Here is a 26,683-nt window from a genome sequence, read left to right as displayed (position 1 = left end):
TGGAGGGAAGTGGGAGATTGGGAGATCGGGAGTGGGCAGAGCTTGCCTCTTAAAGAGCATGTCACCCAGGTGATAGGGCAGGCCAGCTTAATTATAACAGTCAGGAAGCCAAGACAAAAGGGGACCAGCTCCAAAGAACCCTCCCCTACCACCATCTCAGTGATTCCCTTCCTCTAGCTATTCTCCACCTGCTAAAAGTTCTCACATTGGCACCACCAGCTGGAGACCATGCTTTAGCAGATGAGCCCATGGGGAACATATATTCAAAATGTAACATATGGCATGCTCTTTTTTTCATATATGGATTTAATTATTTACAAAAACCTGTCATTTAAACCTAGTTTTCTTGTTTTTCAGAGTTACCTCCTCTTCTTGTTTGGTTCATTTCAATTTTGGATGCTTATTTTTAATCTATTCGGTATTTTCTTAATATTTTAACTAGTAACTAATTACTTGTTAATTATGCAATTATTTGTAATTTTTAGTTATCCTAACTTATCAATTATTTTCCAGCAGCACATCCTTTTTTCCATCTTTTTCTTTTCACGTTGGTTTAGTTTGTATGTGTGTACAGGACTTAAAACATTTTATAGGAGTCGATTCTCTCCTTTCTTCTTGTAGGCTCAACGGATCAAACTCAGGTCAGTTGGTTTGGTAGCAAGCAGCATTTCTCCTAGAAACATCTGACTGTCTCTCTCTCTCTTTAGATCTTCAGTTACATTTAAATTCTCCTTCTGGTTTTTGTTTATAGTTATTTAGTTTACATTTGTTGGACTAGTTATTAAGGTTAATTACTGTATAGTATGAAGTATATATAGATTCTTGTCTGTTTAACTAAGTTCACTTTGTTTTATTGGTTAGCTTCCATGATTTTATATGTTCCCTGTGTATTTCCATTTAGATTCATACCATCTTTCTGGGAACTTCCTTTTCTTTTTCCCTATAGATTTGCACAAGATACTGTAGAGAGATTCTTCTTGCTGAAATACAATTAATAAAAACTCATAGATAGATATTGGGTTCAACCTGAAGACCAGAAAACAAAGCAGTCAGTCACTGACTCTTACCTTGACCTTAGTCCACAAATGGTGATCATTCCTGCAGGATACCTCAGAATGAGACTGAGACTGAGAGCTGGCTTCTCCCGTTTTATAATCCTCTCTAGTTCTGGGATTAAGGGCTGCACCACTACCGCCTGTTTTTTTTTTTTTTTTTTCAAGTTTGTGTGGTTCCTGGGGTTAAAGGTGTGTGTCATTACTGCCTGGTCTGTAAGGCTGGCCAGTGCGGCTGTTTTAGCTTTCTGATTTTCAGTCAATCTATATTTATTAAAATACAAATGAAATATCAGTATATCTTGCAGTGTATCTTTACTCTTTATGTGAACAATCTTTGTGCTGACTAGTTTTATGCCATATTGACACAAGCTGGAATCATTAGAGAGGAAGGAGCCTCATTTGAGAAAATGCCTTTTTAATAGGGGCTGTAGGCAAGCAAATAGGACATTTCCTTAATTAGTGATTGATGTGGGAAGGACTTAGTCCATTGTAGTTGGGGGTCTCCTGGTTTTGCGGTCTTGATTCTTGGGCAAGCTACATAAAGCAAGCAAGTAACCAGCACTCCACCATGACCTCTGCATCAGCTTCTGCCTCCAGGTTCTGCTCTGTTTGAGCTCCTGCCTGGCGTCCTTTAATGATCAACAGTGATTTAGAAGTCAAATAAACCCAGTGCTCCCCAAGACACTTTGGTCATAGTGTTTCATCACAGTTGTAGTAACGCTGACTAAGATATGCTTCACAGTTTAGTACTTTAGTTTTGTTGGTTTTTTTTCTCCAAATTTGCTTCAGATATAATCATCCACTAATGAAATAAGTGGGGTTTTTGTTGTTGTATTTCTTTCTTCTTTTCTTCCTCCCTGTTCTCTTCCCTCCCTCCTCCCCTCTTTCTCTCCTTCCTTCCTTCCTTCCTTCCTTCCTTCCTTCCTTCCTTCCTTCCTTCCTTCCTTCCTTCCTTCCTTCCTTTCTTCTTTCCGAGACACAGCTGAGGAGCTGTGACAAAGAGGCCAGGTCAAAGCCTCAGGAAAATTTTGTAAAAGTTTGCTGTAGAGTAGTAATTTTATTTTCTTTCCAATTTGACTATGTTACTTCCTTTTGGAAGTCAAACTTTCTAACTTCTTTTTTATTGTGCTTCCTCAAAGGTATAAGAAGTTTACCCAGCTTTTGAGTGACATTGGAGAGAACGAAGGTGGAATCGATAAGTTTTCCAGAGGCTATGAGTCATTTGGCATCCACAGATGTGCCGATGGTGGCATATACTGCAAAGAATGGGCCCCAGGAGCAGAAGCAGTTTTTCTGACTGGAGACTTCAGTGAGTATTTTGAAAGCATTTAAGATATTAATATTTTATTGTTCTGTCATGCCGACTTAATTTGCATGTTTTATTAGATTAATATTAATGATTCCAATAGTTATCTGACTTTTCAGCTAGTGCCATAGAAGTCACTAAATATTTTACTTCATGGGGTCCAGTTGCTTGTGCTATCATATGATATGTGTATTCATGAATCTTTACTTTCTAGAATACTAGGCCCAAGAAATAGCAGGATATGAGAAAATAGTGTTAGAAAGAGTACCAGAACCTTACCCAACATTGCTGCTGTGTTCTTATAAAAGAGAAGATCGATATTGCTGAAAATGTTGATATGAATAGTCTCAGGAGCCTTTGCAGGTGACTAGCTGGTGTCACATCCCTTGCTTATTTGCTGCCTTGTACTGCTTTTGAGTTTTCAGTCACAGTAGGCATTCTGTCTGCTAGATAGGGACCTCGATCACTCAAGTGCTTTTTGTCTTTGTCATCTTCATCGTCCCTTTCTTTTGACATCTGTAGTGTTACCTACATTAGACACAGTTAAAAGTACAAACAAAAGTTCAGTGTCAAGCAATAAGACTTCTTAATTTGTAGTCTATGGTGGGAAGGACCTAGAGAAAAACTGTAAGACAGCATGTTATGCTTTATGCTTGGAGGATAAGCAAATTCATCATATAATAAGGAATAAGGCTGTTTTGAAAATGAAATAACTAGATAAGACAGACATTGTCAAACAGTCTTTGATATCAGCAAAAGAAACAAGAAAGTGATCATAATCTTTAGTATTATAGAGGCGTATGCTATGTATGACTTGATATTGTTAGACTGAAATATTTTGCATGATATATTAATCTATTTATAGACATTCTGGAAATGCCAATAATATAGGGATAGAAAACAGATTATTGTTGTCAGGGGATGGGAGCAAAAGGGTACCGTCAAGAATGATGAAAGTGATTTAAGCCATAGTTATTGTGCTAGTGTATTAGTTACTTTTTGTTGCTGTGGTAAAATACCATGCTAAAAAATGACTTGCAGAATAAAGAGTTTATTTTGCACTCAGTTCCAGATGCAGAATCCAGATTTGTAGGAGAGGCATGGCAACAGATGTCTAGAGGAGGGATTTGAGAGATACATCTTCAACCACAAGCAGAATGCAGAGGGTGGTGGGAGAGAGGGAGAGAGGGGGAAGAGAGAGAGAGAGAGAGAGAGAGAGGGGAGAGAGAGAGAGAGAGAGAGAGAGAGAGGGGTGAGGCTATAAACCTCCAAAGCCTGCCCCAGGGATGTACTTCCTCCATTCTCAAAATTCTACAACTTCCCCAAAATTACCATTAACTGGCTATCCAAGTGTTCAAATATGTGAGTCTATGGGGACACTTCTTTCTTTATTGCTTTATAAATAATACCATTCAAAATGGTATTATTTATAAATAATTATAAATATTATACCATTCTCAAGTCATGGTCCTGACTTCCTTGCTCATCTTCTCCCTCCTTCTGCTCTTCAACTGGACCTTGGGAGCTCGGTCCAGTGTTCCGACGTGGGTCTCTGTCTCTATCTCCATCCATCACCGGACGAAGGTTCTATGGTGATATTCAAGATATTCATCAGTGTGACTATGGGACAAGGCCAGTTCAGGCACCCTCTCTTCTACTGCCCAAGGACCTAGCTGGGGACATTCCCTTGGACACCTGGGAACCCCTCTAGAGCCAAGTCTCTTGCAAACCCTAAAATGGCTTCCTTAATTAAGGTATCTTCTTCCCTGCTCCCATATCCACCCTTCCTCCATCTCAACCATTCCACTCCCCTAAGCTCTTCCCAAACCTCCCCTTCTCCCTTCTCTCTCCCCCTCTCCTCTTCCCCCACCCCACCCCCACCCTATGTGCCCAAATTTTGCCTGGTGATCTTGTCTGCTTCCAATTTCCATGAGGATCTATATATGTTTTCTTTGGGTTCACCTTATTATTTAGCTTCTCTAAGATTGCGAACTATAGGCTCAATGTCCTTTGTTTATGGCTAGAATCCACTAATGATTGAGTACATACCATATTTGGTTTTTTTGGGTCTGGGTTATCTCACTCAGGATAGTGTTTTCTATTTCCATCCATTTGCATGCAAAATTCAAGATGCCATTGTTTTTTACCACTGAGTAGTACTCTAATGTGTATGTGTTCCACACTTTCTTTATCCATTCTTCCATTGAGGGGCATCTAGGTTGTTTCCAGATTCTGGATATTATAAATAATGCTGCCATGAACATAGTTGAACAAATGCTTTTGTAGTATGATTGGGCATCTCTTAGGTATATTCCCAAGAGTGGTATTGCTGAATCTTGAGGTAGGTTGACTCCATTCAAACCACCATGGTGGTGTCTTAGTTAGGCTTTCTACTGCTGTAAAGAAACATCACGGTGACCTCAACTCTCATAAAGAAAAACATTTAATTGTGGTGGTTCACTTACAGTTCAGAAGTTTGATCCATTATGGTTCAGTGGTGTCACCTACAGTTCAGAAGTTCAGTCCATCATGGTGGGCAATGTGGCAGCGTGCAGGGAGACATGGTGCTGGCTCCATCTTAATCAGAAGGCAACAGGAAGAGGACTGTGACACTGAGGGAAGCTTAAGCAAAAATGATGTCAAAGCCTGTTTCCACAGCGACCATACTACCTTTAACGGGCCACACCTACTTCAATAAGGCCACACTTTCCAATAGTGCCACTCTCTATTAGCTTATGGGGGACCAATCACATTCAAACTACCACAGGTAGTGATTGCTTGTATCAATTTAAATATATATAGAACTATATGGTTGCGTGTGTGTGTGTGTGTGTGTGTGTGTGTGTGTGTGTGTGTGTGTGCCTTATGTGAGTTTTTCTATATGTGAGTTGTGCCTTAAAGAATTGAACAGAGCCAAAGATGGTCACGCAAGCCTCCAAGACCTATGAAGCCTGGGTCTGGAAACCTAACTGGGGTGGTAAGGAGATGAAGGAAGGATAGCCACACAGATACATTTACAGAAAAGCTGGGGTTAGGTGGGTTAGGTACACTCTGATGGAGTGGTGTCACCTGCAGCAATAACTTGAAACTTCAGCATGTTTGTTCTGTACGGCACAAGAGCAGGAGTTAGCTAGCTGGGGTCGGAGGCCTCTGTGGGGGAATAGTCTTAGGCTGCAGTCATACAGGAGGAGGGAGCTGCAGTTGCTAGGTTTTGCACACATTGATCTATTTTCAGTAAGCACTTATACTTGCATTCATTGCCGACACTCACATTCGGACCAGAACTGGAGGAAGTCTCGGCCAGTTCCTTTGAGCCTTAGCTATATGGGTAAGACCTGGCCAATTTCTCATGGGTCTGAACCTTCATTCTCCACATGATGGGCTCATTGCAAACAATACACAAATCAGGACTTCACTAGCTCAAGACTTTACTCATTCGCTACAGCATGCCTTTAACCAGCATTTAGGAGGCAGAGGTAGACAGTTCTTTATGAGTTTAAGGTCAGTTATGGGCTACATAGGGAGTTGCAGATGAGGGTTATATAATGAGATCTTGTCTTGAATAAAAATTAGAATTTAGCAGAAGTTTTAGGTTTTGAATAAGGCAGTACTGTCCAAGAGAAATAAAATTTATCCCCCTTTCATAATTCAAGAATTTTTGTAGTAATATGAAGTACAAGAACACTTTAATGAGTTTTTATAATATATTATTTAGCCCAATATATAAAGGTATTATGAAATTACCATATATTGGTTTTAAAACTCATTGGCAGACCCTTTTATTCTCCTTTTGTATCATGTCTTTGAAATTGGGTTATCACAAATTTGATCAGAAATGCTACCTTTTCATGAGAGATACTTGGCACACATTTTAATTTAACAAAATTATCAGTTTAAGAGTCGATTCACAGACCCAGAAGTTTTTCAACTTAGTTAAAATTTTCTTAGAAACTGATGTGAATAACAGTTTTAAATATTAAGCTTAATAAAATAATAAAATTAATGAAAATGAAATTAATGTAAAATTCAGTTTCTCAGTAGCCTTGATGAATCTTATTTCAAATTCTCAATGGCCACATAAGGAACTAGATCTCTTATTAACATTTAATTTATAACTACCCAGCACTCAATTTTATGACTTCTTTTTATTTCCATTTCTTATACTGTGAATATTCTTTGAGAGTTTATTGATTGAAAGTATTCAAGTTGAAGTCCCCCCCCCCACATTTATTTATTATGTATGTGTATTGGTCTGTGTGTGTGTCATGCCATTCTTGTGAGGGCTAGACAGTAGTGTGCGGGAGTAGATTCTCTCTTTCTACTTATGGTATTAAACTTGGATCTGAGGGCATGCTGACAAGCTCCCTTATCTACTGTGCCATCTTACTGACCTTCAATACAAGACTCTCACCCCCGGAAGTAGTATAAGATTATCAAATAAACTGATATTGCTGTTTTATTTTCTACCATATTCATGAATACTTTTCATAAATATCAAAATATAGGTAAGAAACTATGAAAAATACTTTCTGAAGCTATAGTTTTACAAATCATGATTTATTAAAGCTACAACTGGTGTTTGACTAATAAGATTTAAAATTTTTAAGTAATGTATTTAAGTTTAATGCTGAATTATTAAAAGTAGTACAATGATTTAAAGAGTTTGGTAAGTGAAATTAAAATTGTGTGGTTGTAGAATGAGGGCCCGCTTGTTCTTCCTGGCCACCCAGCTAGGTTAGCCCTGAGATAACCACACAGAAACTATATTAATTAAATCACTGCTTGGCCCATTAGCTCTAGCTTTTTATTGGCTTACTCTTATATTTTAATTTAACCCATTGCTATTAACCTGTGTATCACCACGAGGTCGTGGCCTACTAGCAAAGTTCCGGCATGTCTTACTCTGGCAGCGGCTCCATCGGGTCTCTTCGACTCTGTCCTTTCTCCCAGCCTTCAGTCCAGTCCTCTCTGCCTACCTAATTTCTGCCCTATCTACAGGCCAAGGCAGTTTCTTTATTCATTAATGGTAATCACAGCACACAGAGGGGACTCCCATATCATGTGGTCCGTGTTTTAAAATATGCATTTTTGGTTTTTTTTTGGTGTGCGTGTGTATTTGCTTGTGTTTCACACTGAGATGTCCATGTGGATGTCTAGGACAAGCTGCAGGAATCTGTTCTTTTCTTCCATCATGTGAGTTCCAGGAATTTAACTCGGGTTCTCAGGCTTGGCTGCAGGCACCTTTACTGCCTGAGCTGAGTTGCTCCATAATAGTCTTATTTTAATGTAAAGAAGTCCTGTGCTAAATTTCTCTTTTTGCCTTGAACTGATTTTTAAATCTCCACCTCTTGTGTAAGTGTATTTCCTAATTATAATGCTTTCCATATCCCGGAGATAGCATTTTTTTTCTACATGATTTTTGATCCACCAGAATTTATTTAATGGTTAAGGTGCTGAAGATCATCAGATTTAGTCAGTGAGTCTCTTTATATTTAACTCTGCAGTAGGATAGTAATGCAAATGACCTTATGATTAAAATCAGTCATGATTAAAAAATATTTTAGAGACATTAGACTATCAAACCAATTAATTTTTAGTTAATGGGAGAGGGTAACTTCTTTTAGTGCCCTTCATGACAGGGTCTCATCTCAGGGTCTGTGCTTGTGAGATATCACTAAAGAGTTTTGACTTTAGCCAGCAGCAGCTACTCTGAAGCTGGGCATGGTAGTACAAACCTGTTACTCTCTGAAGCCGGTTGTTGTAGTGTGCATCTGTGATTTTAGCAGTGCGACCATGGAAAGTTGGTGGCTTGTCTGGATCCCTCAGTGAGACTTTCTTAAAACAACAAAATGAAACCAACCAGCCAACCAACTATCAGATAGCAACAAGAAAATGCTTTAATCAGGATGTAGTTCAGCGGGAGCTGCCTTGGCTCCTTACTGGAGACTCTGGATGATGTCTTCTGCACTGCAAAAGCAGAACCTTTATAAGTTAGAGTCAAATTTAGGAGCCAGTCATGCATTGAAAGGAATATTTTTTTCAGCTAGTGTGTGGGTAGCAAGTGCACACAAATCTAAAACACAGAGTTTTATTGTTGTTTATAATCTGGCTCAGATACATCCTTAGAAACATTACCTGGGGCCGGAGAGATGGCTCAGAGGTTAAAAACACTTCCAGAGGACCTCAGTTCAATTCCCAGCAACCACATGGTGGCTCACACAACCATCTGTAAAGAGATCCGGTGCCCTCTTCTGTCATTCAGGCGTACATGCGGGCAGAACAGTACATACATAATAAATGTACAAATCTTAAAAAAAAGATATTACCTAATCACACCCTTTCCCTTACAAAGCAGCTTCTGTTTTGTTTTGCTTTTTAAATAAATCTTATCTATTTTTTATCCCCCGTCAGACTAGTTAAACAAGGAGTTACATTTTTTATTTTCAGTATTTTTTCAAGACCAAGATTATTAGAATACCTTATTAGAAGTCTTCTAGTGTCTGTATTTATGCTAACAATAGAAAAATAGATGTTAGTGAGCTCACAAATTATGTTCGATTTTAGATTTGGAAACCAAATAAAATATTGTTCGTGGTGGGTTTATTAATGATGATAAAAACCAGCTGATAAATTGAGTCAGTGGCCAAATCATCTTGTTCTCTGGAGTTAACCTCTGACCATATCCTGATTGTTTTAAATTTCCCCATGTTTTACTTTGTCATGCAGCAAGAATTTGACTTGAAATATTACTTCTTTATCTATTTTCAGAGATTAAAAAACAGTGAAACCAGCATAATTTTCCTATTGTTTTTATGTAGGAATTAAAGAAGAATGCTTTTATGCTGATTTCATCAAACTTTAAAAATCTACAGCAAAATATTTTACATCTGTTAAGTGATAAATTAATTATATTTAGGTAACAAAGAAAAAATATCATTTTACTTTTATCTAAGTGGTTATCTATTTAGTTGTAATAATTCTTGAAATTAATATTTTAATTAAAAGTATATATATTTTAAAAGAAACCCACAAAAATGAAAAACAAATAAAGAAAATATAGACTAGTTTGGATTGTATAGCCTAGAATCCTAGTAACACAGAATGCTGAAACAGGTATCAGAGATTCAGCTATCAAAATGAAATGAATGAAAGGCTAAATAAATAAAGGGCTGGGATATGGCTCAGTGGTAGAGTGCCTGCTTAGTACATATAAGGCTCTTCAAGTCTCAGAATTGCAAGAAAAGAATATGCATCCCTTGAGCAGAGTAGCCAGAGGGGAATGGGAGGAGGGGAGGAAGTGTAAGGAAAAAAAAAAAAGCTAAAACAAAATGACAAAAAAAAATGCGTCCTTTAATTCTGTTTTGTGGAAAAGTATTCCTGTTTTAAAAAGATTGCAACAGTGTTTTATAATCAGTGTCCTGTTTTATAATCAGTTTAGAAATTAACAACTCTTTACTTTTTTTTTTCAGGACTTAAGTCCCTTCCTTCCTTCCTTCCTCCCTCCCTCCCTCCCTCCCTCCCTCCCTCCCTCCCTCCCTCCCTCCCTCCCTCCCTCCCTCCCTTCCTTCCTTCCTTTTTTTCCCTGTCTGGCCTGAGAACATTTTAGGTGGATATGCTTTGAGAGAACAAATTTAGTTTTTAAAGAAGTATTTTGTCATGAGCTGGTGTTTAAAATGAAGGATTTGATTTGAATTTGAAAATACAGTTGAATTCTGTAACCATGTATCTTCATGTGGCTCAGTGGGAGACAAATGTGATATGTTGATCTTTCCTGCCTGGCTAGGTTGTTTTGGGCCCTATTTTACAAAGGTGAAGAATTTATACCATGTTCAATGCTGCCTTCATGAAGGGAAGATGCATTTTTAAATGCTGTTTCTTGCTGGAAAATTACTTTTAATTTCAAAAGATAGCTGAACCTCATAAAAGTTAATAGTCTATTTTCTTCAAACTGATGAAGTCTAGCTATTGCCCTCCATCATTTTTAAACAATTTAATATTATTTTTGTGTGAGAGTGTGGTTGTGTGTGGTTGTGTGTGTGTGTGCATGTGTGCGTGTGTGTTTGTGTGTGTGTGGCCAGATGACAGTTTCGTGGTATCTTTTTTTCCCGTTCAACCTTAGGATCTGGGGAATCAAATTTATACAACTCAGAGTTGTATAGTGTTGTATAATACTCACTTTTACCTGTTGAACCATCCTGTAGTTTAAAAACTTCTTGAAGAAGAAATTCACATTTTACAAAGTACATTTATAGTCTTTGTTTTGGAGAATCCTTTCATTTTCTGTCAGTCAATTTGGCAGAGGCACGTGTGCAGGTAGCTAACTGCTGCTGCCACCACCCAAAGTGCTTACGGGCACTGGCATCCTTTAGCTCCGAAACAGGGCCAGTGATATAGAAATTGTCTTAACGTTTGGGAGTTTTTTTTGTTTAGATGAAATAATCTTAATAATTTTATGGAGTATCTGAAATAGGTTCCATATTAAAAATAAATAAGTGGTTCAGCATCATGGTTTGAGAAGCACTGATCTAAAAGTTATAGATTATGTTGATTGGCTTGTAAGCATTTTATAATACAACATTGCAATTCCAACATCACTTCCTTTTGTATCATTCTCCTTCTCTAATCTCGGATGACTCCAGCCAACTTTCACTGTGATGTGGCATGTTACAAACAGTCCCTACATTTTTACAGCTTTCAACGACAAAGCCTTTTTTTCCCACTCATGTTGACTTCAGTTGTCAGCTGTGGCTCTGCCCAATGTATCAGACTCTATATGGAGTCCAGGAAATGGAGAAACATCTTCTTGGACCCTGTTGATCTTCTGAGAAGGGGAAGATCTGCAATTTTCACTTTATTTTCATTACTCAGATAATCTGGACCAGCCCTTTATCAATGAAGCTTGGAAGAGGAATACTCTTTTATGGAGATGCTCATTAAATTGAGGCAAATAATACAGTTAGTTACCTGTGCCTTAAAGACAAGTTTTGTTCCAAAATATTTTGTTACATTATCTTGTTTTCATGCCAAAGTCATAGAATGCACCTGTCCAGATAAAGACTATGAAACCACTATACCATATTATCTTAAAGAGCATTGTTGCATGTGTGTTTTCTTGTTGACTGGAATGTCATTGTATATATGATCCCAGAAGATAGTCATACTTTTGCATATTAAGTGTAAACTCTGCAGACTTCACTTGTCTCTGATCTCTCTCTCTCTCTCTCTCTCTCTCTCTCTCTCTCTCTCTCTCTGTCTCTCTCTCTCTCTCTGTCTCTCTTAATGACGGAGGGTACTGGAGAGGTAGGGGGAATGCACCACTTAGACTGCTTAGAAATGTGTTGTTTTCTGATTTATGGATTTCAATGGAGCTTCAAAGGAATCCACTGCCTGGCAGACATTTTCAACTCACTGTGACTTTTCTGTGCATTGTTACATGGTTTACCTTTAGTTTGCTTATTGCAGTTTTGATGTTTCTATAAAGCAGGGTTTTAGGGCTATTCTGGGAACTGCTTGGCAGAGGGGTGGCAAATTGCAAGCTGGGTCAGGAAAGCCTTAGAGTGCTGCTTACCCAAACAGTGTCCCTGCTGAGAAATGGCCTCTGTAATGTGTGTGACTCTAAAATAAGCAATCAGCAAAAAGGCATTTTGTAGAAAGTTTTCAGTACTTCCTCTTACTTTCCAACTTGATGATGGTTCTTTAGCCACTCTTCTGTTTATTAGATTTAGTGAATTAGCTTCTGCTTCACAGACACAGCTCTAAGTAATGTTGAGTGATTCCCACAGGACACTGAGCACAGCAAGTGGCTTGATTCTTCCCTCCTGTTACATGTATGCAGTCTGCGTTTACCTCTTACGTTTTCTGCATATTGTGAAGTGAACACTTCTCCTTATCTACCATCCCATGAATAATAACTATTCTCATTATAATTCTGTGGCATGATATTATATAAAATGATGAACTATGAGTATGCCAGTAAATAAACTTATCTAGTATTAGGAAAGTCTGAACAAGGATAACTTGGGAGAAATAAATTATGTGCAAGTGAGATGAGAAAAAGCTGTATATTTAAATGAATTTTAAGTGATATTTATTTTGCATTCATCTTATAACTTTCATTCCATTTTAATTGAAATGAAAATGCAAGCTGTAGAGGTTGCTTTGCATTTACTGTTTCTGTAGGTCAGAGTGCCTCAAAATCCTTATAACAGATCCAAACTTAAAGGTGTGATCTTAGTATTCATTAGCGATGGGTAGATATATACTTAACAACATTTTTATGTTAAAAATGTTTATTATTTGTATAGTTTGTACATGTATATATGCATGTACGTACATTTTCCTAGCCCTGTTTTAACTAATATTTTCATTCTATATATAGTTATAGACCCCGGTTTTGGTAGATCACAGAGTCTTGTTGGAGCGCTTAATGGGATTATATTTATGGAGACACATCCTCCCAAGGACTTTAGAAGATTGCTGTTAGAAACCTTAATGCTGGAAGGGAGATTTTGAACTGCATGACATAAGTAGTAATTTTCTATCATCACATTGCCTTTTTCTAAAAATCCTCTTAAAAATTTATGCAGTGTGGATAAGATAGAATTTCCTGTTAGTTTTTAAATTTTGATATTTCTCATGTATTTAAAGTCTATAAACTTTTAAAATGTTTTTTTTTTTTTAGCAATTGTCTAGTGAAGGTTTAACAACTTTTTTCTGTCGGAATGTCTTTCTTAAGCTCATCATTCACCTACACAAAGGTACATTATTTATATTATTCTTATATTAAATTAAAAGCTTTCTTAAAAGAGTGATATTTTACTTTATAATAGTCACATATAGCCAAGACTGTGGCACATTTTAACACAGATCAACATTTGCAGGGTCTTGATCACAGTGCTGCTTTTCCTTTTAACTTTGAATGAAGAAACTGTCAATATGATACACATTTAAGAAAATTCCAATTTAATTTGTTGGTGTTTTTTTTTCTTATGCCACAGATAGAAAATGGATTAATATTATTTTGCATTCTGAAGGTGTTTGTGGAAATGTCGCTTACAGGTCAAAGGTGAACAGCAGGTTTTTTCCCTCCACTGATGTAGATATTCTCTAAGCACCAAATGATGTTTCTGTCATTTTCTGTGAAGCCCAGGTTTCCTGCTATAGCTGGATTCTCATCTCATTCTCCTCTCCAATCTGCCTTCTTTTTCTCTAATATTGTCTTGAATTCTTCTCATTTATGTTCTTTTTTTTTAACTGAAAATATATTTTTTTCATACAATGTATTTTGATTTTGGTTTCCCCTCCCTCAGCTGCTCCCAGATCATCCTCATGTCCCTACACACCCAAATCCTCGTTCTTTCTTTCTTTTACTGGACTACACACAGGCATCTAAACAAACAAACAAACTAGCAAAGAAAAACAAACAAACAAACAAACAGAATAAAAGAGAAAAAAATCCCACGAAAATGGTGAGGTCCACACAGTCACACAAGTAGCAAATCCATAAAAACAAAAATCCGAAACCATAGTATGGAAATAAAAGATCTGTAAGGAAAGAAAAGTGCTCAGGCAAAACATTGTGAAACGAAATCCTTCTAAAATACCATTGAATTCCTTCTGTTTTGGCCATCTACTGCTGGGCATGGGGCCAGGTCTTAAGTATGGTTTGTATATCCCATCAGACTGAAGGAGACTGTGGCAGCATGCACAGGTCTAAGCCATACTGGGTCCCAGTTGTAGAAGGGAAAGTAAATAGATGCCCTCATCCCTAACCCAGAAGCTATCTCTAATTGATGACAGCTCACAAAGGAAAAATTAGTTTTTCCCAATGACGTCTCATTGGATACACCAACCACATTTGAAAGTCTTATGAATCATCTTTTAAAAATATGACAGTATTTTAAGACAGGAATAGAGCTTTTTGAGGGGGAGGAAGAATAAAGATAATACCATTTCATTGTATTTAGGTAGTCTTCACAAGAAACTGTGCATATAAATTTTAATTTAGATTTTCAAAGTCCCTCTTTTCATGATTAATTTCTGAGAAAAATGATTCAGTCATCTTAGGTGCTTATAAATCAGTAGCAGAAGTGCCTAAAACCTATTGTTTGGAACATGAAAATAGCTACATTTTCTCAGCAATAGTGAATATCTGTAAACATTGAGGTGCTTGTGCAAGAAGTCACTGCCCAGCTGATGGGGAAGCTGAGCCAATCACATTTGGCTAGGGTGTGGTCTCCTGGGGCTAAGGAACAAGGACCTGGGAATCCAGGTGCCTGCCCCTTGTTTCTCTCTCTCTCTCCTGGCTGCCCCTGTGCTCACTGGATCCTGGTCAGGTGAGTTTTCTCTGTTTTCCAATTATTAAATTATATTACTTGTTTTTGAGCTGGTCTGGTTAATTCTAACTGCCGGCCGACCACGCCCATCACCCAGCAACCACGGAGAGAGACACAGATGATTTACCCTCACTTTTTTGTGTTCATTTTTTAAACCTATCAGAGTAGAATGATATTCTCAGAATCTAAATTTAATTTGTTTAGAGTGTACGTGTTTTTAATCCCACAGGACAAGAATAAAACCACTACCATTGAGTCAAATTTGAAGCAAGCTTTAATTCAATACTGGTCTGGATGATGGACTCTGGCCAGGTCCATTGCTGGATTCCCAGAAAATGGGTGCAAGTCATATTTTGCAAAGGCGTATAAAGGCAAACCCATAAGGCCATTATATGTCCCATCAGATATTGTGATATACTCTTTTCCTGCTTACCTTCCAACTACATCCAATCAGGGGCAATCACTGTATCCTGTATGTATCCTGACATAACTCTTGCCCAAGAGTCTCCCATGTAATCTAGCACATCTGGTGCATTTGAGTCAGACTTGTTTCGGGAATGAAACATGTGACTTGTTATCTCCTATAGACAATAGTCTCCAGCATTTCATGAAGTATCTGTTCTTGGGTAAGAGGACTTACAGGTTAGAGGCATTTTTGTTTCACTTATCTTGTAGGCACATTAATTAAAATCTGAAAGCATAACTTTGGCATTTACAGTATTAGTTAGGTTTTCTATTTTTTCAATGAAACCCTATGACCAGAAAGTAAGTTGGGAAAGAAAGGATTTATTTGACTTATACTTCAGTATTGCTGTTCATCATAGAAATAAGTAAGGACAGATACATGGAAATAGTAACTGATGCAGAGCTATAGAGTGATTTTACTTACTGGTTTGCTCCCTATGGCTTACACAGCCTGCTTTCTTATGGGACCCAGGAACCAGCCTAGGGATGGCACCACCCACAGTGGGTTGGGCCTTCTCCTATCAATCACTAATTAAGAAAATTCCTTACAACTGGATAGTATGGAGGTATTTTCTTAACTGAGATCCTCTCTTTTCTGATAACTCTAATTTGTGTGTCAAGTTGACATAAGACTAGCTAACATAATGTATAATATGCTATATGAATATTATGGTCTAATTACAGAGCATTTTTTTTTTCCTACCCAGACCACAAAGCTTTTCTTCTTTCATGTAGCTTGTGGTGCTTTTGTGTCTGGTTTCTTTCACTTAGCCTCAAGTTTTAGGATCCTTTTGTGTGTGTGTCTCCCTCCCTCTCTCTCTCTCTCTCTCTCTCTCTGTGTGTGTGTGTGTGTGTGTGTGTGTGTGTATGTGATGTACTAATTCCCTGGAATTCATTCCTCTTTGTGGCCAAATGATAAGTTTGTGCACTTATTTCAACCAATCGACATTTGGATGGTTTATACTTTTGTCTATTGTGAATAACACTGCATGAAAATTGGGTACTGTGTGTGTGGGGGGGGTTGTTTGAAGTTCTGTTGTGTTGTCTTGATTATGGACATTTCCCTAGCCTTCTCTGCTCTGTTCTATTTTTTTTTAACCTGCATCTCGGCATATGTGGAATTGGTTTAGTGGGGAACACTAGTGGCAGAATGGAACACCAGAGGAGTACTGGCTTACACTAGATTTCTTACAAAACAACAACCTCCTTTCTTGGCAGCAGTATGCAATAGTAGAACTTACTTTGCTCTCTATAAGCAGGCACCCCTTGTCTCAAACCACTACATGCGTGAGAGTTTCAATTACACAGTGCATGACTCAGTAAATGTTTTCAATACTTTATTTTGGATCCAAAGTTGATGGACAATACTGATATGAAACAGGATCATACAGGGTCTAGAGTCCTGAGGTAGTTGAAGAAACTAAGAGGTTCTTCTGGGTTGTTCTTGGCATGGTGAATTTGAGCTTAGTACTGCCCACAGGTTTCTCGGAATGTGACTTTAGAGAACAGACCATTAAAGTCATTTCTTACAGTAGCTTTTTGGAGGTGACCTCACAGTTAAATGGTATTACATTATGTTTTCAAAGGAAGAAAATTGTTTTTTGGTGGATGGGTTTCTCTGTAACCAGACAATTTAGTGCGAATGAATATAGTCTAAAGAGACACTTCTGCTTCTCTTTGGCTATCAGAACTATTTTAAAAATGGACCACAAGAAATTAGAATTTACTCTGGAGTGCTCTACAGGGAGAATGAAGGGCTGGAACTTCTTTACTAGGGAGGCACTTGCTTCCTGTAGAAAAATTTTACAGCTTTTCTGATGAACTTGCAGGAAAGTCTGACCTTGGTGGAGAGAAACTTGGCCTTGAGACTTTAGTGGCCAGAGAGTGCACTCGCACACCTTGGCCAGACTCCTTACCTATTCATGCCTTTGTTGCTTTCTGTATAATCTGCTTCCTGTCAGGATCACAAGATGGAATTGGGGGTGGCATTCCACTTGCTTTTTGGACATATTGTGTAAATCTGCTGTCTCGTTTTTCACTATTAATTTATCCCATTTAATTAGGCTTATTGAAGATGGGTTCCCAAACCCTTTGACCCTCAGGTTTAGTGACATCTCCCTTTCTCCTTTCTTTTTCTTCCTCCCTCTTCTACACTTCCTTTATGCTACTCTGGTGAATCTAGAATCTGATATGGAAAAGTGAATGAATTTCAGGCTTCTACAAAAAGCAAACTACTGGTTTCACAATAATTTATCTGGGACTTCTAAAATATTGTTAGGAAATTTATATAATTTTTTTATATATCTAAATCCTACATAAATTTTATTAAATTTATTTTGTCTTAATTTTTCCTATAATAACAAAAAACTCTGAAAAATGGCTGTATCATAGATTTATCTTAAATTTATCAGCTAAATGCTCTAATTATTCTGTAACTACAAATACATTTGCATATGGAGTATTTAATAGCTTCTTTTTTATATTGTTCTATATTCTTCATCTTAGCTATCAGTATTTATTGTCTCTATGCCAAATACTTTACTATGTATTGAAGATTCTACAGTGTAACTAAGAGTAAAAATGTTCCTATCTAGTAGGAGAGCAAATGAATGGTAACTTCTTAGAATAATAAAATTTTGAAAATTTTATCCTAAGATTTTTTGTTATCAATATGTGATGTTTTAATTAAAGGTACATTTTAAAAGCAGTTTTTATTAAGATATTTTAGGAAATAATTTGTTTTTTCCTCTTTTTATTACTTTATAAATAATACCAATCAAAATTCCTACTTCTTTCCCTCCTCGCACTTCCCTCCTGCTCTCCCCCACCTCCTTCCCCACACCCCCTCCAGTCCTAAGAGAGGGTTAGGCACCCTGCCCTGTGGGAAGTCCAAAGCCCTCCCCCCTACATCCAGGCTTAGGAAGGTATGCATCCAAAGAGAATAGGATCCCAAAAGGCTAGTACATGCAGTAGAGACAAATCCCAGTGCAGCTGAAGAGCAGAAGGAGGGAGAATATGAACAAGGAAGTCAGGACCATGAAGGGTTGGTTCACCCACCAAGACAGTGTGCCTGAGTTAATGGGAGCTCACCAACTCCAGCTGGACTGGGAAGAAATGAACATGGAATCAAACTGGACCCTCTGTATGTGGTTGACAATTGGGACAGACTGAGGGACCAATGATAATGGCACAGGAAATAATTTGTGAAATGTGAGGATTTGATTGAGAATGGGCACCCCTAGGGTCATATATTTGAATGCTGAGTCTGCTGTTGGTGGAATTATTTGAGAATGATTAGGGGGTGCGGCCTTTTTTGGAAGAGTTCTGTCACTGGGGTTGGGTTTTGAGATTTCAAAAGCCCACACTGTTCCCAGTTAGCACTCTGCTTTCTCTCTTTCTCTTCCTCCCTCCTTTCTTCTCTTCTTTCCTCTCTGCCTTCCCCCCTGCCGCCATCATTTCCTTCCTTACATCTGGGTTACTGTCTCAGCATAAAAGCTCTCAACTATTTGCTCCAGTGCTATGCCAGCCTGCCTGCTGCTGTGCTTCTGATAAAGATGCCCTAATATTCATGAACTCATCCTCTGAGACTGTAAGCAAGATTCCAGATAAATGCTTTCCTTTGTGAGTTGCTTTGGTCATGCTGTCTCTTCACAGCAATAGAAAAGCAACTAAGACTGGGAGAAATTTTTCCAAACCATGTTCTGAAGTCAGAACAAATGCGAGGACTAATTGTCTGAGACTTTTAAGCAGTAAGTTTTTCAGGTTACCATTTACGTGTTTTGATTTTTAATTTGCTGATAAGTTACATGTGTATTTCTAAGCCAAAAGTTTTGAAAATAGTGATTGTAATATAGTTCAAAAGAATCTATAGTTGATTTAAATGACACAAGTGATTTTTCTTTCTTTTTTTGGCAACCTGAACCTGAAAAAAAAAAGATCTCTAAGAATAGCTGCATTTAGATTTTAATGAAACTAGGCAGACAGGAGTCTAAAGTGAATTTCCTTTTTAGTCTTTTAAATGAAAAAATGCATCATTTGTCCTATATATCTTATTCATCATCAGTCATAGCAAAGCATTCATTCCCGTGAGAGAGATAATGGATTCAGAGAGGCCAAGGAACGGAAGAGTGTCATTCAATGCAGATGACTTTTAGTAATATTCTTATCACAAAAGAATTGGGTTGCAAGAACCTTAAGATTTAGAATTAAGTAGCTATAGATGTATTTAATTAAAAGTAGATTGCTTTAACCTTTCTTTAAGTTAGAAGTAGGTTTAAAATCTTCAATTTATCGTTAGTTTATATTTAACTGGTATTCAGGGTTTGTCATTAATATGGATTCTTTATAAAGTTTCGTCACCAAAAGGTATATTTTAATTGAAATATTATATGAGCACATGAAGAAAGTTTCTGAAGGAATTTTAATTACTTAGTTATTGGATGGATATAGTTAGCCTTTCCCTTCCGGAGACAGTAACCAGCCTTACCGTCTCTGAATAAAACAAAGAAATGGTGCCCTCCCCTCTCAGTGCTGTAGCTGCTGGGCTTTACTACCATTTTAGTGCTGCTAATAAATAGGCTAGCTTCTTGCTTTAGCATTCTCTGATGGATATTAGTCGTCTTAAATTATGGTGTACAACTAGTGAAGCTATTAAGGTATAAAAAATACACATGTGAGACTACGTCCTTCATATACATTGTCCAGATTGCAAACTGTGCTGCACAAGTTAGTTTAAGGCTTGAGAGAAGAAATTTGGATACCTAAGATTTACTCTGTGGTTCAGTCTAGTTATTATTAACTCAAGTCTTTAAACAAAGCAATGACACATATTGAAATGTATGTAGCAAATCACCATTCCCCCTTGGACCTTCCTCAACCCTGGGTCTGTATATTCTAATCTCAGGATGTAAGGCTGCCTTCTTCTGACTGGGTGCTGAGGCCATACCTGTTTGCCCAGCTGACGAAGCAGGAGGACGTGAGACGTTGTAAGATTGACTGTAGTTGCTGCAATCTGATCAGCCCCACGGTTCTTGTCAATAAACTCATCCTGGATTTTTACCGCGGCAGTCTGAGGATGCTGAAGTCAGAAATCGCCCTTTCATCTTCTACTCCTTTTCTGTTTTCCACACTTTTGATTTAGGTGATTTGCCAAACTTGGAAACAAAAGCTTTATTTTTTTTATGGTCAGACCATGCTGAGTAGCACAAAAGTATCTCAGATTAACTGTGCATATCAAATCAAAACAAACGCTGTCAAATGCTAAACCTATTCACCACAATTTCATTTCATTTTGCAATGAATACCTTCTATAGAAAATAGTCTGTATTTGTTCTTCGCTCCCCTCATCTCCACAGGATGAGGAATCGCAGGTTGAAATCTCCTGTAAATATACCATCATTACCCTGAAGGTAATTGCAGCATTATAGAGTTGTTAATCTTTTCTCAATGAAGATTGAGATTCATTCAGTTTCAGAGGCTTAGTAGGAAAGCATGTTCATGTTAGGCGTACAGAAAATTGGAAATCATTGTTGTAAGCAGATGGATTATCCTCATCTGTACTATATTTTGTTTCACACTTCCCTCATTAGCCTTGCAGGAAGAACTTGCTATATACAGTGTTAGATTGCTAGGAAGATCAGGTGAAAGTTTGCACTTCAGTGCTTTCTGCATGGCACCTTCTATATAGTACCTAAATGTTTTCCCTGGCATTAATTTTGCATTGCTTTCTGGAATTTTCCAAAGTTTAAATGAATACTATGAACAGTACAGTCTATATTGTGAAAGAAATATGGGTGATAAATTCTGAATATTTTGGATGGAAAAGTAAGGTTTCCCGTTGAAATTATATCAGTTTTACTAATTTATTTCTGTGTAATCAGTGAATTGAACTTGGTTGTTTTAATTAGTTTTTACTGCTATAGTCATAATGCCTGGGGGAATTACTTGAAGTCCAGCATTGCTTATTTTGGCTCTTGGTTTCAGGGATATCCATCTGTCACAGCAAAGATAGTCAGTTACAGCAGAATGGCTGCCGTTGCGGTGGCCAGCAAGACTGGGAGTCATTGTGCCAGCAGGTTTCTTCTTCCTTTTTTGTTCATCTGTGTTCCAATCTATTATTTGCTTACACTGCCATTCAGTATGAGTCTTTCCGCTCTACTTCCGTATCCCTTACAGGGAAACTGTCTTAGCATTCTATTATGGTGAAGAGACACCAAAAGACACTTGACAACTCTCACAAAATAATTTATTTAGTTGTAACCTCTTACAGTTTTAGGGGTTTAGTCTATTATTATCATGGATGGGATCATGGCAGCATGCAGGCAGACATAGTGCTGGAGAAAAAGCTGAGGGTTCTACCTCTGCATCCACAGGCAGCAATGAAAGAGACACAGGACCTGACTTGAGTCCTTGAAACCTCAAAGCCCATTGCTACTGACATTTTATTCAGTACCTCTCCCTGGTGACCAAACATTCAAATCCATGAGCCTTTTGGCCCTATTTTCATTTAAAGCACCACAGATACCCAGAGTGCACATTACTAATCTTCGAGGCATGTCTAAATTTAGTAACGCTGATGGTCAAGATAAACAAACAATCACAAGTCAACCTCTGCCAATGTGAATCCCAAATACCTCTTAAGCCATACAATTTCCATCACTGGCACTCTACAAAATCTCATGTTTAGGTCATAATAGGAGATACGTTCTGTCCATCTGGAGTATCATCAGAGTCTCAGCAGTTCCAGGACTTTTCAAGAGTTCAAGTCTAATGACTTTTCTGAGATTAAAGCAGTTTGAAGCTGTGAGAACATGTAGTATTAGAAATAAGGTACAGAGCTTTCAAGATACAATGATTGCTAGGCAAATATCCCCCCTCTAAATGGCAAGTGTCATTGTAAAGTGAGACCGAAAGCCAACACGACAATCACTAAATCTTGTAGCTTTGTACCTGGCACTTGATGGTGTGGTGATATTCGTCCCAGACATCTTGACCTGCCCTGCCACTCTCGTGTTGGATTGACTGCAGAAACATGCACTTTTCTTTTGGATTCAGTTCTCCTACTTTCTTTGGTAGATGTTCCACACTCTGCTACTCAAATGTCCTGGGGTCTTCATTTCATTTTTGGTTTCAAATATTACCCTTTGGAAGAGTTAAGGAAGGTTTCCAGACCTTGGACAGACATTGCCTACTTTATTTGCCCTTCCTTTACAATTTGAATGAAAGTGTCCACAATTTTGTGTCTCTTACATTCTCCTTGGTTAATTAATCAACATATGCCAATGTTGGCCTCCAGCTGCAGCAGTAGTCAGGCCTTATTCCACATGCATTGACTTCTGAGCATCCAAATGGACAAGTACTGAAGTGAATACAGGATAAACAATCCTAATTTCTCTGTGTTGAAAAATTGCTCAAGAGACAGCCATTTCTCAAGGGAGTCATCAGAGAACCTTTCTCTCTCATACCTTTGAATGCACCATGGGTAGAGTCTGGCTAATTCCTCACATGCCTCAAAGCATCTTTTGTATTGTCCTTATGCAAAGTATTTGGCTTGTTATTTTTTAGTGTATATTTATTGATTTGAAAGTAATTTGTAAACGCTTATATGTAACATAAAAATAACCATTTCCCAAATAACACTAAAGTCCTTTTGAAAAAGACATGGAATCTATATCTATATCTATATCTATATCTATATCTATATCTATATCTATATACACAGAGAAAGACAGAGAGAAAGAGAGAGAGATAGAGAGAGAGAGAGACAGAGACAGAGACAGAGAGAGACCAAGAGTGACTATAGAACAGGACAACACTGTCTTTATTTGACACAGTACACTAACAAATACAAAGCCCCATGTTAGGAATGGGTAAATACCTTTGGAGTTAGTGGCTAGTGAGATCTTGATTTTCACAAACATTACAAGATACTGTGGATGCCATTAGTTGTCCTTCAGAACTTAATAGCAAGATCCTTTTGCTAAACACAGCACTTTGTCATACAATATGACAAAGTCAAGCTGGTAGTGACCTGGAAACTTCATCCCTTCCCTCTTGCTTTCATAGTACTGGAAGATGCCATGCAGAAAAGATAAGTAATCATCAATCATCCCCACTCTAAACCCCACAAACTAAGATAGTAACCACTTGACAACCACACCCAATGGTGTAATAGGCACATGAACATCATAAGAGTAAACAACCACTTTCTGATTATTTTTAGGCCATATTCCATGAGATAAAACCGTATGATACCATCATTATGCCAAAGACCTGTGACTCAACAGTTCCTAGAGGAAAACCTACTACCATTATGCTGCTAAGTGACTATAGTATTAAATGAATATTCCATGACTCATCATTATATCCATAGGTCAGTGCATTTCTCAACCGTGATGACAGAAACTTCTATTTGTAGTAGTTGGTGATTAACAAAATGTCTTAGTTACCATTTTATTGTTGTGACAAAACACCTTGACCAAGGCAACTTAGGAAAGATTCTATTGGAGGCTGCTCAGAGTTAGCAGGATAGAGTTCCTGGCCATCATGGCAGCAGATAGATAGGGATGGCATGTTTATATTAGATCTACAAACAGGCAGAGGCAGGAGGTAGGAGGCAGAGAGGCAAAGAAGCAATGTGAGAGGTAGAGGTAGACTTGGTCGGGCATGGACATTTGAAACTCAAAGTCCATCTCCAGTGACATGTCTTCTCATAAAGTCACACTTCTTATTCCTTCTAAACAGTTCCACCAGTTGCGAACCATGTAGTCAGATATATAAGCCTACAGGGATCATTTTCATTCAAACCATCACAGTGTATATATAGCTTTAGAGACCTCAAATCTACAGAGTGCTCGAGAGAATGGCATCCTATTGTTCTCAAGGTCCCACTGTGCTCTGTGGAGCAGGGGTAGCCCAGGGAAAAACAATGCTAATAGATCTTTCAGTGGAGTATTACAGTTATGGAATGCAGATTCCTAATCCCCAAACCCCAAATCTGAAGTATCACCTTATTCAAAACTTGAGTGCCAAAATATACAAGTATAGCAGGAAACTTCATTTAATCAGTAAAATTACTCAAATTTGTATTAAATGAATAAAATACATGTAAAAGTTCAATGATTTTTTTTTTTGTTTTGTTTCTAGAGACAGGGTTTCTCGGTGTAACTCTGGCTGTCCTAGACCAGAATGACCTTGTACTCACAGAGATCCACCTGCCTCTGCCTACCTGAGTGCTGGAATTAAAGGCATGCATGACTACTGCCTGGCAAAAGCTAAATGAATTTTACTTTTCAATTTGTGTGTGTGTGTGTGTGTGTGTGTGTGTGTGTGTGTGTGTGTGTGTGTGTGCAGACCCCACAATATGAAAAGAGCAGAAATATAAAACCCTTATGGTAGCAAGCATTTTTAGATAATGAATATTCAACCTGCATATGCCTGTATGATAGGACTCAGTGGTCAAGAAAAGCTAATGGATGTTTAGTTTTATCATTTCGTCAACGAGTAGTGCAGTACAGCTGAGTCATCTATTAATGGGAAACTATTAATATGGTGGTGAGAGGTCAGAGCCAGGCTGAGTATTAGTAGGTGAACATAGTTACATGTTAATGATTTTGTATAAAATTTAAGAATTTTATGAAATTGATCAGTAGTTCAGAAAACAGGACTATTTACCTTATTTTATGTTAAATATATTTCTTAAATTAAAAGCTGAAAATCATAAGAATAAATAGTTAAAATGTTTCTTTGATGGAGTTACCTTTAATGACAGTTGGTTTTATTCTTGAACACGTTAAGCCTGCTCATAACTTGACAGTATTTTGCTGAAATTGAGTCTCTGATTTCTGAAATGAGAGTGGAAAAAGATGTGAAAAATGATGGCCTCGAGCTGTTTAAAATCCAAATTGAAACTTGTACTACAAAGAGGGAAGTTGAACCTGAGAGTTTCTGCCTCTATCAGCATGACACAGAGCTGCAATTGAAGTTTCCTTACACCCCACGGATCTAATAAACACATTGGTTCATTTAAAAGGGATTCGTTTTCTTGGATTTTTGGAATTCATAAATGAAGGAACGTAGTCTAATGAATTACCTGCTATATATGTTCTCAATGCACAAATCACACATAGAGGTCCATTTTAGATGCTATTAGTGTTTATGTATAGACAGTTAAGCATTTTATCCATCTCTAAATAGCTTGTTGAGCATTTTAGAAGGCAACTTTATTGAGTGGAAATAGTCTATTGAATGATTATAATTTGTATACTCATAATATATATCAAATTTATTTAGATTGTATAAATCCTATATATTATACATGTTTTTTGATATTTAAAGCAAAGAATATTAAAATATATCTTAAAAGACAAATAAATCCAATTAAATCATGTAGTTTTTAATTTACTGTGGTCTTGCTATTTTTTTCTATACAGTTTTGATAAGGATCCAGATTAGTTGGAAAAGTTAACAAACATAAGTACCAACAGTTTATGCTTTTAAATAATTCATATCATTAAATTAACATACAAATAATTTATATAATATTATTGTATAAAGAGAAGACCCTTTATGATGACCTTTAAATCTTAAAATTGAAGTTTTTGTTAATTCTGCTTTTTATTAAATTTCCAACTGCTCATTTAGGTGAATATTGTCTTGATTTGGCATAAAAACTTGAAGCTTATTATTTTAAATAATATTTGGTGACTGTTTAATTATGTGTGAAATTCTGTGTCAAGTTTAGTTGATCTTACAATGTGTACACCTAGATCCCTGAATTTACAAAAGTTAGCATGAAAACTAAAACATTTCTGAAGCAGCTTAGGCTGTTTGTGGTGAGTCAGTCACTCCAACTTGATGCACAAATTAGGTATAGCCATGGTTTTACAGTAGTGTGTTCTAATGCACAATATTACAAAATTAAGCTTATAGCAATGGTATGCATTTACTTGACACTCATGAATCTATGAATCAGTGAGAGTAATGAGTTCTGGAGGTCTAATAAAAGGAGATGAAGGAGATAGAATTGCACTTGAGATTTTTTTGGCAAGTTGCAAGACTGCTAGTGAACAATTGAAAATGATGTTACAATGCTTTTTATAAATTATAATTTTCTTCTCATGGATTGCATACATCTATACTAATATAATAGGATCACATTGAACCCCCAGTTCACTCCTGTATCTACCCATAGTCCCCAAGAAGAAGTCCCCCTCCTATGTTCCCTCCCAAGTTTTTCTTCCTTCCTTCCTTCCTTCCTTCCTTCCTTCCTTCCTTCCTTCCTTCCTTCCTTCCTTCCTTCCTTCCTTCCTTCCTTCTTTTTTTCTTTCTTTCTTTCTTTCTGGTAAATTGGCCAGTTAGAATATTAACACAAAAAGAATGATCTTTCTCTCCCTCAAAGTCTATCACTTGCCAGTACCCTTCAATAAGGGCTGGGCTTTGAAGAATTCTTCTCCTACTATGCTGACATTTTGCCTGGTTTTACCTTATGCAGACTTATGCAGGTCATGCCAGCTACTGTTCCT

The 26,683-nt window shown here is 37.4% G+C and overlaps 1 protein-coding gene across 2 annotated transcripts in view; it reads left to right on the top strand.

Moving 5' to 3' along the window:
- Gbe1 (1,4-alpha-glucan branching enzyme 1) overlaps positions 1–26,683 on the top strand; it is a 252,351-nt gene that overhangs the window by 47,985 nt on the left and 177,683 nt on the right. For both annotated transcript variants that reach the window (XM_087899665.1, XM_087899664.1), the window contains exon 2: positions 2,195–2,364. In XM_087899665.1, coding sequence (XP_087755791.1) covers positions 2,195–2,364 — 170 coding nt within the window. The remainder of the gene's footprint in view (positions 1–2,194; positions 2,365–26,683) is intronic.

This window comes from Myodes glareolus, chromosome 2 (genome assembly GCF_982192425.1).
Source record: "Myodes glareolus chromosome 2, mMyoGla1.1, whole genome shotgun sequence".
Lineage (NCBI taxonomy): Eukaryota > Metazoa > Chordata > Mammalia > Rodentia > Cricetidae > Myodes > Myodes glareolus.
Note: the sequence above shows the minus strand (reverse complement) of the source record. Positions and strands in the feature narration are given on the sequence as shown.